The sequence below is a fragment of the Triticum dicoccoides genome, chromosome 4A (assembly GCF_002162155.2).
Source record: "Triticum dicoccoides isolate Atlit2015 ecotype Zavitan chromosome 4A, WEW_v2.0, whole genome shotgun sequence".
Lineage (NCBI taxonomy): Eukaryota > Viridiplantae > Streptophyta > Magnoliopsida > Poales > Poaceae > Triticum > Triticum dicoccoides.
In genome coordinates this window covers 504,738,423-504,752,530 of record NC_041386.1, presented here as the reverse complement: position 1 = coordinate 504,752,530, position 14,108 = coordinate 504,738,423, and the positions used below count along the sequence as shown (strand labels likewise).

The window sequence follows — 14,108 nt, the reverse complement described above, 5'->3', positions numbered from 1 at the left end:
GATGACTACCTCCTCGACAAGATGGTCCGGCAGTGCCGGGCCCTGGAGGAGATAGCCGCCCGCAAACGTGGGTGCGAGGACGAGCGCGGCGTCGTGATCCTCGACAACGACGACGACGAGGACACCCCCGGACCATCCAACCCGCCGCGCCAACCGGGGGAGGGTTGCAGCAGGGACGGCGGCCGCAGAGGAGGCGGTGGCGACTACACGCGGTTCTACCGCCTCCTCGGCATATAGAACTGCAAGGGCGGCGGGCGGCGAGGAGCGGCGAGGGAGACGGCGAGGAGCAGCCTAGTAGCGTTTTTTTTTCTTTTTTGTAAAATATTTTAAATATGTACGAACTCACCGAAATTTGGTTGAATTTGCGTCGTGTTTGTGCCAAAAATAAAATTTTCAAAAAAACGTGGGCGCCGCGACTGAGGGCATCACGCCCCCAGCACGCGGTTTGCGCCGGTGCGCTCTCAAGGGACGATTTTTAGCGCCTCCTGGGGGCCAACGGTTGGAGATGCTCTAATTAACAAGAGATCATTGGTATGATTAGGGAAATCTCATGATTAGGAGCCAATATGTGTGCATGCGAGTGATTGGGAAGGATCTAGTCGTTGCCAAATTCATGCGAACGAGTAAAGATATCGAAAATATCTCATCCAGTACTACAATGTGGAGCAGCACGTAGCATTTTTCCTCTCTCAGAGACACCGAATGCGCATAGCAGCTCCCTGCGCTAGAAGTTTCTCCACGCGCGCGCGGGGGCCGCGGAATTAGGCGGACGGCGACGGCGGCGTGCATATTTCCCATGTGACGCTGATCCACGCGAGGGGCGACAGCGAGAGATCGGCGCAAGTGGTGCCGTGGTGACGGGTGCGTGGCACGGTGGTGGGCGCGCGCCATCCCTCCACTCACGCTCGCTCCCTCCTCACTCACTCAACCGGCCCGAGGTGACGTGCCACCTCGGCCGGCGCCCGGGCGAAAAGGCAAGACGAACCGAACCAGCCACGAAGCCGCGGCGGCGGCCGCTGCACTCCCGCCTGCGCGCGCGCGCGGACGTGCATGGACCTCCCATTCCGCGCCTTGATCGACGATAAAAATATCGTACGTTGATCTTTTTTTGCGGGTGATCATAGCGGGGGCGGGAGCATATCTACTCAATTTCGCTGAAGTGTGAGGAGCATAATTTGCCCACAGAAAATAAGATAAAAAAATGGTGTGCTCATAGGTGGAATGCTACTGCGTGCTAGTAGTACTCATCTTGTCTATCGTCTCGACATATAATCAACATCGTCACACCTAAGATCAGTTTTTAATACCGCGTCCGCGTATTAATATCTTTTTCTTCTTCTTCTTCTGAGATTGTATATCAATATCGCTGTGCAAGTTAAAGTACTCCATCTACAAACTGCGCTAACGCCTTATATTTAGGAATGGAGGTAGTATGTCGACATGAAAGTGCACATTTGGCTTTGCAGTGGTGTCGCAACACGAAGAAAACCAGATCGTGTAACCGTGGGAGATGACTTCCATCAACAGAAGCGTGTGATAAAAAATGTCTGATTATCATTTTTGTGGGAGTAAAGTCTGTTTTGACCTTGAACTTATAAAGTTGATCGAAATCAAACCCTGATCTCCTAATCCATGAAATTAGTAACCCCTCCCCCCCTTCAAAAAAAACTTGATGATCCCACTAATTTGACGTTGAAATGGTATTTTCAAAATGGTTTTGCTGACATGGAGCTAGTCAACACTTGTATATTGTCCCCGCAAAAAAAGAAATACAACCGTATATTGTATGCTGACTAAACATGCCACATCTTGGAGTATGTCTCGGGAGATATACCATACAAACTGCCATGAAAATGTATAAACAACAGATATTACACAAGATGTATAAACAAGATATACTTCCTCCGTCCGAAAAAGCTTGTCCTTCAAATGGATGTATCTAACATCAAGTTAGTGTTAAATACATTCATTTAAAAAATAAGCTTGGGACAAGCTTTTCCGGACGGAGGGAGTATTACACAATATGTATGAACTACCCTGAAAATGTACGTTCATGAACAGTGCGGCTTATTCGGCAAGACAGGCAAACCAAAACACGACGACTACTATCTCGTTGCTCGAAGGTCAAGGCCGCCACACCATCACCGTCGAGACGTGCCCCAGTGGACGTATAAACTCGTTTTGTTTTTCCATAATTGGCCTTTTAGGCTTTTATAAAACTTATTTATACTTATTCATGGTTTGGTTAGACAATCCAAACAAGTTTTTAGGTGATTACAACATGAACCGTGTTTCAGGAAATGTGTTTTTTGATTCTAGGTATTAGGCGATTTTAACCAGCTTTTCGAGTTTAGGTTTCGAACAAATTTGAAGGCAGCACATGTTTGCAAGAGAGAAAAAAAAGAGGCATGGTGAGTGACCCAGTCTGGGGCACCCTCTCGTGTCAGCACTAATGGAGTACATCACAAGTGCTCTTCTTTTGGACTCAATAGCATCAGTGCTCACTAATCTCTCCGCCGGCAGCCAGTGAGTGATCAAGGAAAACAAGGACTCTTCCTGCAGCCGGCAACCACTCCGCTCTGGGTGCTTCTAGCAGCGCGTCCCTCTCGGCCCCACCGGCCACGTCACGCCACATCCACGCCACCACCGTGTTCGTGGGCCCCACACGCAGCGACGCAACATGGTCCCCTCCGCCAGCCGCCCCCAACAACTGGCGGGTCCCACCTACCGGTCACAAAAGATGGTGACCCCATCGCTACCCGCCTACGTGTGCAGCTTCCAGGCAGGAGACAGATATCGCTACGCGCACGCACAGGGTGAGCTCGAGACAACCAACGGGGGCTGCGCAGGTGGGGCCATGCGGGAGGCGCCGCGCGTGGGGCCCGCGGAGGGGACCCCGGTCGTTACAAGAGTCCCCGCCCCCTCTCGCTCCTCGTCCCCCTCTCCTCTCCTCTCGCGCGTGTACGCCTCTCTGTCTCCCACCCTCCTGCTCCCTCGACGACGAAAGCCATTTCACCCCTCTCTCTCTCTCCTCCACATCTCTTCTCTCTGTGGACTAGCTCTCGAGGCCGGACGAGCGCTGCACGGCCTGCGGCGCCGTGCGGGAGGCAGGATGCCGGCGTGGTGGAAGGGCAAGGGCAGGAGCAAGAGCAAGGCGCCGGCGCCGGCGGGGGACGCCGGCACAATTCCGGCCGTGAGGGACGGGGAGAAGGACAGGAAGAACAAGAAGGCGACCAGCTTCGACGAGGCGCTTATTGGCAGGGAAGGCCGTGGGAAGCAGCTGCAGCAGCCGGCGCCGGCCGTCGGGCACCCGCTGCCGCGGCCGGCGTTCATGCCGTCGGCCTCCGCCCCCGCGTCCGCGTCGGCGTCCGCTTCAAGCGGGGGCAGCTCGTCGCTCGGGTCCTCCGCGGCGTCCGACGAGCCGCTGGATCTCGGAATTTACAGGTGAGAGGCGGCGCCATACTGATCACCACCAGAGTACATACTAGTTGGTCCGGTAGTTAATAATCTGCTGAGTTTGGGTGGTTGGTTGGTTGCTTCAAACACAGGCTAAAAGTTCGAGAGCTTTTGCTCGCGCTCTCGTGTTGAATTCGGTGTAAAGTTTTCGGTTTGGGGCGCTAGGCGTGTCCTACTAGTTGCTGTTCTGCTGAATTATTATTCTTATTCTTTTTGTTGAATATATATGCCGTCAGTCGGTCAGTGGGCAATTGGAGTTGGAGGTGGTGTTGAGCTGTTCTTGACATCTGTTTAGGTTTCAGATTGGGTTTTTGTGGCTGCTTTGCTCGGAGCTGCAGCTTTGATGTTTCTCTGGTTTTCCTCCCGAAAGTTATGTGTCCATGCTCTGATTAATTCTTTGATTAGTTGGCCGATGAATCCAGTTGGAACCGGATTCTGCTGCCCTGTTAGCCTGAAGAAAAAAATGGATCATCTTTTTACAAAATTCAGGCTATTCCCTGGGCTTTGTTCCATGGGTTTGGTTTTGCTGTCAACGAGATGACAACTTGTTTTCTTGGTTGCAACACTGAATCCTTATCGTTTGGATCTCCGTTTGCGTTTGGTACTGGATTAGTGATGTCTTCACGGTGTTTTTTCGTTGCTGTTATAACTGCTGTTCGATTAATTTTTCAAGGCAGTTCCATCAGCCGATTTGCAAATCTCATCTGGAATTTGTTATTGTGCAAATTAATCTCGAACTCTGTGGCCCAACTTATCGCCGTGTGCTACAAGCATGCATAGGCGACAATGCTTGTTGACCTTTTCTTCTTTCGAATAAAAAATATTACTAAACGACATTCCTTCAATCCCAATTATGTGTTAAGATACGATAGCTCTAGAATGCTTTAAAAAATGTACTGATACCAAGTGATTGGTTCATAGATGTGCGTTTCAACTCACTTGATTTTCATGCTTAATTCAATAGGATATCAGATGCAAATAGAACACCGGCCATTGATTCTCGGAAACAAAGTCTTGTCCTAGAAGAAGGGCGCTTTGTCGTACATAATCTGGCTTCGGAGAATAACAGATCGTGTGAACCCTCAGTTTCTCCAAGGAAAGAATTTCAATCCAACATTTTGGATCTTCCAAGTGATCGAACGACGTACTGTCATGGCCGAAAATCGACAGAAATTGTGTTTGCTACACGGATGCCCAGCTCTCCTCCTAGTTCAAGAGGCAAAAACTGTCCAACCTCACCTGTGCATTCAAGAGCATTCGGGCAATGCCCAGGATCCCCTACTGCGTGGCAAGAGGATGCACGGAGCTCAAGCTCACCACACCCACTTCCTCTTCCGCCAGGCTCGCCGTGCACATCTTCCCGGTCCCTCCATTCACAATGGAAGAAGGGGAAGTTGTTAGGCAGTGGTACATTTGGGCAAGTATACCTCGGATTCAACAGGTTCGCAGTTTGATGCTAGAGCCTTCTATTTTCTCCTGTTCTTCAGCAATTGAACCTTTCCTTTGTACAGTATACTTAACTGCACTCTAAATGTAATGCAGTGAAGGTGGCCAAATGTGTGCAATTAAAGAGGTTAAGGTTATTGCTGATGATTCAAATTCAAAAGAGTGTCTGAGGCAGCTAAATCAGGTATCATCTTTGGGGCATACTGGATTAGTCAGCATCATTCTCATGTAACGGATGTTAGTTCTTTCATACTGACACTGCTCCTTATTGACAGGAAATGCTGCTCCTGAATCAGCTTTCGCATCCAAACATTGTGCAGTACTATGGCAGTGAACTGGTAAATACAAAACATATGACGATCTTCCACGTTTTATTCTCGAACATGTAACATTATCATCAATTTTATTTGCAAATAATTAAATAAATTACCCAAGCAATCACAGTCACTATAATATTTTATCTGAAAGTTAGGTGGTTCTGCAATGTTTACTTCGTTAGATACATTAGAATATATATTTATTTCCAATCATAAACCAGTAAACCACTGTAGTGCAAACAATGAAGTGTCCCGTTTTATTTGCAGATTTACCCTTTTGCCTGAATAAGTTTCATATTGCAATGCAGTCTAGTGAAACACTCTCAGTCTATCTTGAGTTTGTTTCTGGGGGCTCTATACATAAGTTGCTTCAAGAATATGGTCCATTTGGGGAGGCCATCCTCCGGAAATACACCGCACAGATCCTTTCTGGCCTTGCATACTTGCATGGGCGGAATACAGTGCACAGGTACTGAGCAGTCATCAAAGTAAATAGAGTAGGATGGCCATTTATTTTTGAAAAATATCACGGCTTTCTTACTTATTGATGAAAACTTACCTTTCTCACAGGGATATCAAAGGAGCAAATATACTTGTAGATCCTAATGGTGACATCAAACTTGCAGATTTCGGTATGGCCAAGCATGTAAGTACTAATACTGTGTCAATGATCTGACATTTATTTTATTTACACAAACATCAGTTGGTTAAATGTGGATTTTATTTATACAGATATCAGCATACACATCCATCAAATCTTTCAAAGGAAGCCCCTACTGGATGGCTCCAGAGGTAAGGCTACTGCAATTTTCCCATGTATTTTCCCTTGTTAGTTGAACACCAACTGATATCTATTTATTCCCCAGGTTATCATGAATACCAATGGATATAGCCTTTCAGTGGACATTTGGAGCCTTGGCTGCACCATTCTTGAGATGGCAACTGCAAGGCCTCCATGGAGTCAGTACGAAGGGGTGAGTGCTATGACAATTTTATATAGCTATGGTGGTTGTTCTTCTGATGATTGTCTGCTAAGCTTTGTAATCGATTTCACAGGTGGCTGCAATATTCAAAATTGGAAACAGCAAAGACATACCTGATATCCCAGATCATCTTTCTTCTGAAGCGAAAAGCTTTTTGAAACTCTGCTTGCAGCGCGATCCTGCTGCGCGCCCAACTGCTGCTCAATTAATAGAACATCCTTGGGTGAAAGACCAAGCTTCAGTCAGGTCCTCTAGGTCTGGCTCTGGCATTACTAGGGATATGTTCTCAACTTCCACTGATGGCAGCAAAGCCACGGTACGTCTACAGTCTATGACTATGCACTGTCAAATAGTGGTCTATATTATGAAATCCGTCTGTGCTTGTGCTATGTATGATAACCAGTTATGGCTGGATGACATTATCTCTCATATTAGTTAGCCTCAATATTGAGTGTGGTGTCCTTTAATTTCTAACCACTATGATTAAATTTCAGGTAAAGACAAGCATCGAGCTGTCATCCTACAGAAGCTTATCACCTCTACGAGATACTAATCTCAGGATGAGAAACTTAGTGGTGCCAGCATCTTCTATTCCTTCAATATCAACTCGCAGAGCCTCTGCCATGTATGTTCTCGTTCACTAATTTTTGCTAAAAATATGGTAAATTACGTTTCTTCCATTGTCTAACAGAATCTGGTAATCTGATTTGTCCAGCAGCGCATCCAATGTGCGTATGAACATGTCCCTGCCCGTCTCGCCATGCACTAGCCCGTTGCGGCAGTACAGGCAGTCGAACCGGAGTTGTTTGCCATCACCTCCGCATCCAGCATATTCGGCTGGAGCAGCCAACTACAGCCCTATCAACAATGTGCTGTACCCTACGCGGCCAAGCAACTATCTCACAGACCCGTGGCTCGAAACCCCTCGCCAGAAAACGCAAACATTTGATTCTCCAAGAAGATTGTAGAAATTCCAATCATACATGTTTTGTATACTGGAAGAATATATACTCCATAAGTTAAGGTGTTACTGTAGAACTTAGGAGGACAAAGGTGTCTTTTTTGCTTTCTGTTTAGCCCTTTCTGTATGTATCTCCCCTCAGGATACAGTTGCCTCGTCCTTTGTACAAATTCAGAAATTGAGATGTAGTGAAAAACAATAGCATTTTTGTTCAGAAAAAGAGAGAATGGCATTTCAGGCTGTACCTGTATCTGTTGTGTATGATCAATTTTGAATGAATACAGGTTTCTACTAATCTTCAGAAGCTCGGTGATTTACAGATAAGGTGTTGCGGATTTGGAGAAAATCAGGGCAGCTTTATCTGATGCACTTTGAAAACATCCCCTCTGTATGTCACCGTCTTCTCCTCAACACCAAGGCCCCACAGATGCCCTTGCAGCTTCAATACTCCCTTGGCACCCTCACCTTTCTTGACGACGATATCGTTGATAGTCCCAGTGTCAGTATTTGCTGCTTCCCAGACAAAGCTGAAGACACGGAGCGCGCGGCTCAGCTGCTTGATGCCGCTCTGGACCGCGAGTTCATCGCCGTCGACGAGGAATTTCACGGCGTGTATGGTGACATTCTTGCCTTCCTTGCCGGTCAGGCACTTGCCGATATGCACCTCGATGTCCCGGACAGTGCCGTAGAGGTAGAAGAGCAGCAGCGTGTAGAGGCCCCGGGACGAGTGCCCCAGGTTCTTGGACAGATTCCTCTGCACCAGGCAGTCCTGGTGGCGCGCCTCCTTGAAGGCGATGTCCCTCTCGACAATGATGTCGCGTATCTGGTACAGCCCCTCCTTCATGGCCTCCACCTTCTGCGCGTGCCGGGCTAGCCGCTCGTCGGTTGCCAGGCTCTTCCCCAGGTCCGTGAACATGTCCAGTACTTCTTGCCATGCCTTTGCCGGTGGCGGCGCAGGGGACGGCCTCCTGTACGGCGTTGGGCGCATCCAGGACGGCGAGGAGGACGTCGCCGCGTCCGCGGTCTCCGACAGGAAGCTGGCGCAGGCCGATGCGATCTGTTCCGCCATCCGAATCGCCGGAGACGGGGGTTCCAGCGCGCCCATGTCTGCTCGAAGGTCCCTGAGCACCTCCTCCAGCGCGCCGCGCCAGACGTGGTGCTGCGTCACCTGCGGGCAGACCGTCAGCCGCACGTTCTTCCTCCGCTGCGCCGACACGCCGAGAACGTCGCACACCTTCGTGAGCGAGCTCAGCGCCGTCGTCTTGAGCGGCGGCCCGCGCCGGGTCGCGCCGAACTCACCCGCGAGGGCGTCGAAGTGCTCCACCCGGGCGAGGGCGTGCACATCGGTGACAAGGGATCCCGTCGCGGCGTCCCGCAGGTCGCCATCTACGAGGTCGACGCCTTGGAGCGACCCCGCGAGACGGAGCAGCCTGGCGTAGGCGGCCGGGTACCAGCCCCGGGACGGCGGGACGCGCTCTTGCTCCTCCTCGGAGGCCGGACCGGGCACGAAGTGGATCCCTCTGGTACCGACGCCCATGCTAGCCCCGCCCATGCTAGCCCCGCCCATCGAGAGCACGCGGAGTACGGCATCCGTGCGTAGCACGGGCTTAAGCTTAGCGCGGCATTTCGTCGAACACCTTGTGAGCAGCCTCATTGCGCAAGCCTGTGCGTCGCCGCGAATTTCCACTGCAACGGGAACGCACGTTACCTTCGGTGTTCTGAGTAGTATAAATGATCCCTGGGCGGCGATAGCCGGCCCAAATCGAGATCAGTGACCCTGCCAGCCGCACGATTCGTTTGTTGTATGCCGTACGATCAGCGCGAGGGTCGTCTTCTTCCCCGTGCAAGAAAGAAAGAAAATAAATTCCTCTCTTCCCCCTGTCTTTCATCTTATGCACGCCCCTGCCTCACGCCATGATGTTAGCCCTGTAGGCTCCGCACGCTCGCTTTCACTGCTCCATCGCCGGCCTACTCGTCGCTCGTAGCAGAGGCCACATGTGTTTGCATCAGTGATCAGCGTGGTCCCCGGATTGCATCATCTCGCGGCCGCTATTTGTAGTTTTTTTGGGTTTGCCGGTTGCAGCTCCACCTTCGCCGGTTCCAGCAATCAAGGCCGCCGGTACTAGAATCGTCACCACTTGTGACGCCTAGCTGCCACTAGTTGACCGACATGACCTATGCCCACGGTCGCAACAGCTCGGCCCTACGGTTTCAACATCTCGACCTGATGGTCGCACCAATTTCTCTTGGTGGTCCCAACATCTTTGTCGGGTGGTCACAACATCTGGCCCTGCCGTCCCAACAACTCAGCCTGACGGTTAAACAAATTCTCTCAACGGTCCCAACATTTCCGTCCAACGATACGCAACATCAATGGCCCACATCAACTACCTACTCCCGTTGCTGCAACTTTTCACATCGCCGGCCCAAGGGCCACACTGCACTGGTTGCAGCGTCGACAGAGGACAGTTGCAACTCCCGCATGGGGCTAGCATACTTGTCGATGACGACACCACAACTTACAGCCTCATCATTCCAGCTTTCCACGTCGTCGGTTCCAGCAACACACTACCTTGGTTGTAGCATCCGGTTGCAGCTTCCTCTTGAGCTCATACAAAAATTGTCAGCGCCGCGGCGAGTCGTAGGCTCGCGGTTGTAACAGGTACGTCCATTTTGCATCATAATTTCCTGCAGTTTTTATCTTATTTTGATGCTATATTTCATAATATGAAGAAATTCGAATGACTTTTCTCTCTTAAAATGCAACATACATCAAAGGAGGGAGATTACCGGCAGCTGAAATTCTGACCTGAAAAGCTATAACTGAGATAACAATTCTCCGAAGCTCAAAATTAAGTGAAATTTTACGGAGATTTCTTTTCGGATATATTAAAAATACTGAAAGAAAGAAGCAACAAAGAAGTGCAACAGGGGGCCACAAGCTCAGGGTGCGCAGCCACCCACAAGCCATGACATCCATGCTTGTGGGGTCCATAGAGCTGCTCTCCCGACGTCCTTTGGTCATATATTCCCATTTGCCCTAGAAAACAAATCAAGAGAACACTTTCAGGACTTTTCGACGCCTTCTCGAGGCTGAACCATGACACGAGCACTTTTGCTCTCCAGCAGAGCGATTCTGCCGGAGAAACCTCCCTCCCAGAGGGAGAAATTGAAGCCTTCGTCATCACCAACATTCCTCTCATCATGGGAGGCAGCATCTCCATCAACATCTTCATTGGCACCATATCATCTCCAAATCCTAGTTCATCTCTTGTATTCAATCTTCGTATCAAACCTCATATTGGTGCTCGAAATAGGCTTGCACCCCGATTTATAGATAAAGCAACGGTCCATGCAGCCAGCATCCAGACAAACCACAAAAATCGACGGATGGGGCAACAACATAGTCATGCCCAAGAAAACATAAGAGAAATAGGAAAAAAGCCATTTAGTGGCAGCCGCCACGCGGCTCTACGAGGACGCTAGCCGACGCGCTATAGCCAAAAGCGCATCCATCATGAGACCGAGACGACGCGATCACACGAGAGCGGGTGCCAGTGTGTAGAAAAGCAAGGAATTTGAAGGAGTCGGATACCTTCCTCGGAAAACCCTTCTCAATCACCATTTCATTACGCTCGTCAAAAGTGTCCAAGACAATGCCATAAAAACAAGCCAGAATCTGATGATGGGGCGTATGTTGGGTAGCCCAATGCTGGAGGAACTCCACGAGGTTCAGGGCCTCCCAGCCGGGCCCCAAGGACGAACATCCATAAAACCCACGCAGCCGTACAAGAGAATAGGATATGGCTCCAAGTCTCAGGTACCGCGCACAGGGGGCACAAGCCATATCTCGGGCCGTGCCTCTTAAGTACCTCGGTCCCCGAGGGGATACGGTCACGTAATAACTGCCACACGAAGATCTTAATCTTGAGGGGTAAGGGGGCTTTCCACAACTGTGAAAGCCAGGGAATGTGAGGTGATTGGCATAAGGAATGGTATGTCGTGCTCACCGAGAATTCCGTCGTCGGACTAAGCTGCCACGTCATAGTTTTCGAATAGTTCAGTAGCACTGGTGGTAAGGCATTCTGCAGTTTAGTACATTCATTGCCGCCAGCTTGCCCAAAGGTATGACGGAACAGGATGTTCCACTGCCCAGATCTAAAGGTCACGGAGATAAGTAGTAGTGGGTCCATAGAGATCGAGAATAAGCCAGGAAAACTGAGGCGCAGTGGCTCGGAACCCTTCTAGAGGTCCAACCAAAATTGGGTCCTACCCCCATTCCCTATGGAGAAGGAAATCCCTAGGCGGATGTCCTCCTTGATATTTTGGATGGACCTCCAAAACGGTGATCCTCCCGCATGGGAACTCACCATGAGAGCCTCACCCCTAAGGTATTTTGCCTGAATGAGCTATAGCCATAAGTCGCCCTCGCCGCGTAGAATCCGCCAGACCTACCGCAATATGAGTGCGACATTCATACGACGGGAAGCCATAATGGACAGGACACCTTGGTCTTTGGGCAAACATATGTCCGCCCACTTGACCATGTGTTATTTTTGGCATCCATTGGCGTCCTGCCAGAAGAACCGAGCGAGTTCCTTATCGAAAGAGCTATGAATTGAACGCCCTCCGGTAAGATATACAACCCCATCATGTACATGAGGAGGCTCGCTAAATTAGCACTAATAAGGACCAATTTGCTCCCCTTGGAGGTAAACCGCCCACACCAAGACTCAGCCGGAGATGCCACTTGTCCCACCAGCGGGTCAAAAGCACTCAACGGGATCCTCGAGTCAGCCATCAGCATTCCCAAATACGTAATGAGGAATGAGGCCAGTTTGCCGTTTAGATTGTCTGCAATCCGCTGTTGTTCCTCCATAGGAAATCCTAAGACGATGAACTCGCTCTTATCAAAGTTAATCTTTAGTCCTAACATCACCTCGAAATAGAGGAGCACGAACTTCATATTCACGATGTCTAGGTCGGATCCTTCCACTATAATCATGGTGTCATCCACATACTGTAGGTGGGTGACCCCTCTGCCAGGGATGAGGTGACCGACTACCCCTGAAAGGTGACCTGCCAGCCTAACTTTATCCAGGATGACGTCTAGAACGTCAACAGCGAGGTTGAAGAGGAGAGAGGATATCTGATTCCCTTGCTTCACTCCCGTAGAGGACGTAAAGAATGGTACCACCTCACCATTAATATTAACCGCCGTCTTCACAGACCCAACCAACTGCATGATCCATGAATACCATCTTTCATCAAAGCCCTGACGTTGCAGGACTAACCATAGGAAGGACCAGTCCAGACGATCAGAGGTTTTCTGGAAGTCCAGCTTGAGGAAGACACCCCTATGCCCTCGCGCCCGAACCTCGTGAATAATCTCGTGAAATAATATCATGAGTAATCTCGGTGAAGCCTCTGCCAGGGATGAGGTGACTGACTACCCCCGAGATGTGACTTGCCAGCCTAGCTTTATCCAGGATGGCAGCTGGCACGTCAACGACGAGGTTGAAGAGGAGAGGGGATATCAGATCCCCTTGCTTCACTCCCGTATAGGATGTAAAGAATGGTCCCACCTCGCCGTTACTATTAATTGTCGTCTTCCAAGACCTAACCAACTGCATGAGCCATGAACACCATCTTTCATCAAAGCCCCGACGTTGCAGGACTAACCGCAGGAAGGACAAGTCCAGACGGTCATAGGCTTTCTGGAAGTCTAGCTTGAGGAAGACGTCCCTATGCCCTCGCGCCCTGATGACCCACAAGTATAGGGGATCGATCATAGTCCTCTCAATATGTAGGAGTGTCGAACCCAACAAGGAGCAGAAGGAAATGACAAGTGGTTTTCAGCAAGGAATTTTCTGCAGGCACTGAAATTGTCGGTAACAGATAGTTTGATAGCAAGATAATTTGCAATGAGCAAGTAATAGTAACGGTAACACAAGTGCAGCAAGGTATCCTAATCCTTTTTGTAGCAAATGACAGGCTGGAACGGTCTCTTATAATAAGCAAAGCGTTATTAAGGACACACGGGAATTTCATCTAGTCACTTTCATCATGTTTGTTTGAGTGGGTGGAGTGATGCTTGGGTGTTGTTGTTACTTGAACAAGCCTCAAACTTATGACTAACCCCTCTCGGAAGCATCCGCAACTACGAAAGAAGAAAAGACAAAATCTAACCATAGCATTAAACTTATGGATCCAAATCAGCCCCTTATGGAATAGCGCATAAACTAGGGTTAATCTTCTGTCACTCTAGCAACCCATCATCTAATAACTACTCCACAATGCATTCCCTTAGGCCCAAATATGGCGAAGTGTCATGTAGTCGACGTTCACATAATACCACTAAGGGAATCACAACATACATATCATCAAAATATCGAACGGACACCAAATTCACATGATTACTTATGACATGACTTCTCCCATGTCCTCAAGAACAAAAGTAACTACTCACAAAACATGTTAATTCTCAAGATTAAATGGGGTATTGAATTGCATAATAGATCTGAACATATAATCTTCCACCAAATAAACCATCTGGCATCAACTACAAGATGTAATCAACGCTACTAGTCACCCACAGGTACCAATCTGAGGTTTTGATACAAACATTGAAAACAAGAGATGAACTAGGGTTTTGAGATGAGATGATGCTATTGAAGATGTTGATGAAGATATGCCCTTCCATGATGAGAGGGTTGTTGGTGATGACGATGGCTTCGATTTTCCCCTCCCGGAGGGAAGTATCCCTGGCGGAATCGCTCCGTCGGAGAGCAAAAGTGCTCCTACCCAAGTTTCACCTCGAGACGGCGGCGCCTCGTCCCAAAATTCCTCTCCTTATTTTTTCTAGGAAAAATGACCTTATATACAAGAAGATGAGCACGGAAGGCTAGCCAGGGGCCCCACTACCCACCAGGGCACACTAGGGGC

At 49.3% G+C, this 14,108-nt stretch overlaps 1 protein-coding gene across 2 annotated transcripts; it reads left to right on the top strand.

Annotated features, from left to right (window-relative positions):
- The first annotated feature begins 2,936 nt into the window (after window positions 1–2,936).
- Window positions 2,937–7,395, top strand: LOC119286437 (mitogen-activated protein kinase kinase kinase 3-like). 2 transcript variants are annotated; one of them, XM_037565817.1, is made up of 11 exons: window positions 2,937–3,444; window positions 4,421–4,897; window positions 4,999–5,086; window positions 5,178–5,240; window positions 5,528–5,688; window positions 5,790–5,865; window positions 5,952–6,011; window positions 6,086–6,193; window positions 6,276–6,518; window positions 6,697–6,827; window positions 6,921–7,395. In XM_037565817.1, exons 1-11 carry the CDS (start codon window positions 3,113–3,115, stop codon window positions 7,168–7,170), a joined length of 1,989 nt encoding a protein of 662 aa, XP_037421714.1. In that variant the 5' UTR covers window positions 2,937–3,112; the 3' UTR covers window positions 7,171–7,395. The 2 variants fall into 2 exon arrangements, with proteins under 2 accessions (XP_037421714.1, XP_037421713.1); XM_037565816.1 differs by having other exon boundaries at window positions 6,918–7,395.
- Window positions 7,396–14,108: the final 6,713 nt, after the last annotated feature.

Excerpts from the sequence above, each read along its gene's own strand:
- LOC119286437 (XM_037565816.1), top strand. The coding sequence starts at position 3,113 with ATGCCGGCGTGGTGGAAGGGCAAGGGCAGGAGCAAGAGCAAGGCGCCG. Across the intron at positions 4,898-4,998 it reads GTATACCTCGGATTCAACAG|TGAAGGTGGCCAAATGTGTG; the intron begins GTTCGCAGTTTG and ends AATGTAATGCAG. Across the intron at positions 6,519-6,696 it reads CTGATGGCAGCAAAGCCACG|GTAAAGACAAGCATCGAGCT; the intron begins GTACGTCTACAG and ends ATTAAATTTCAG.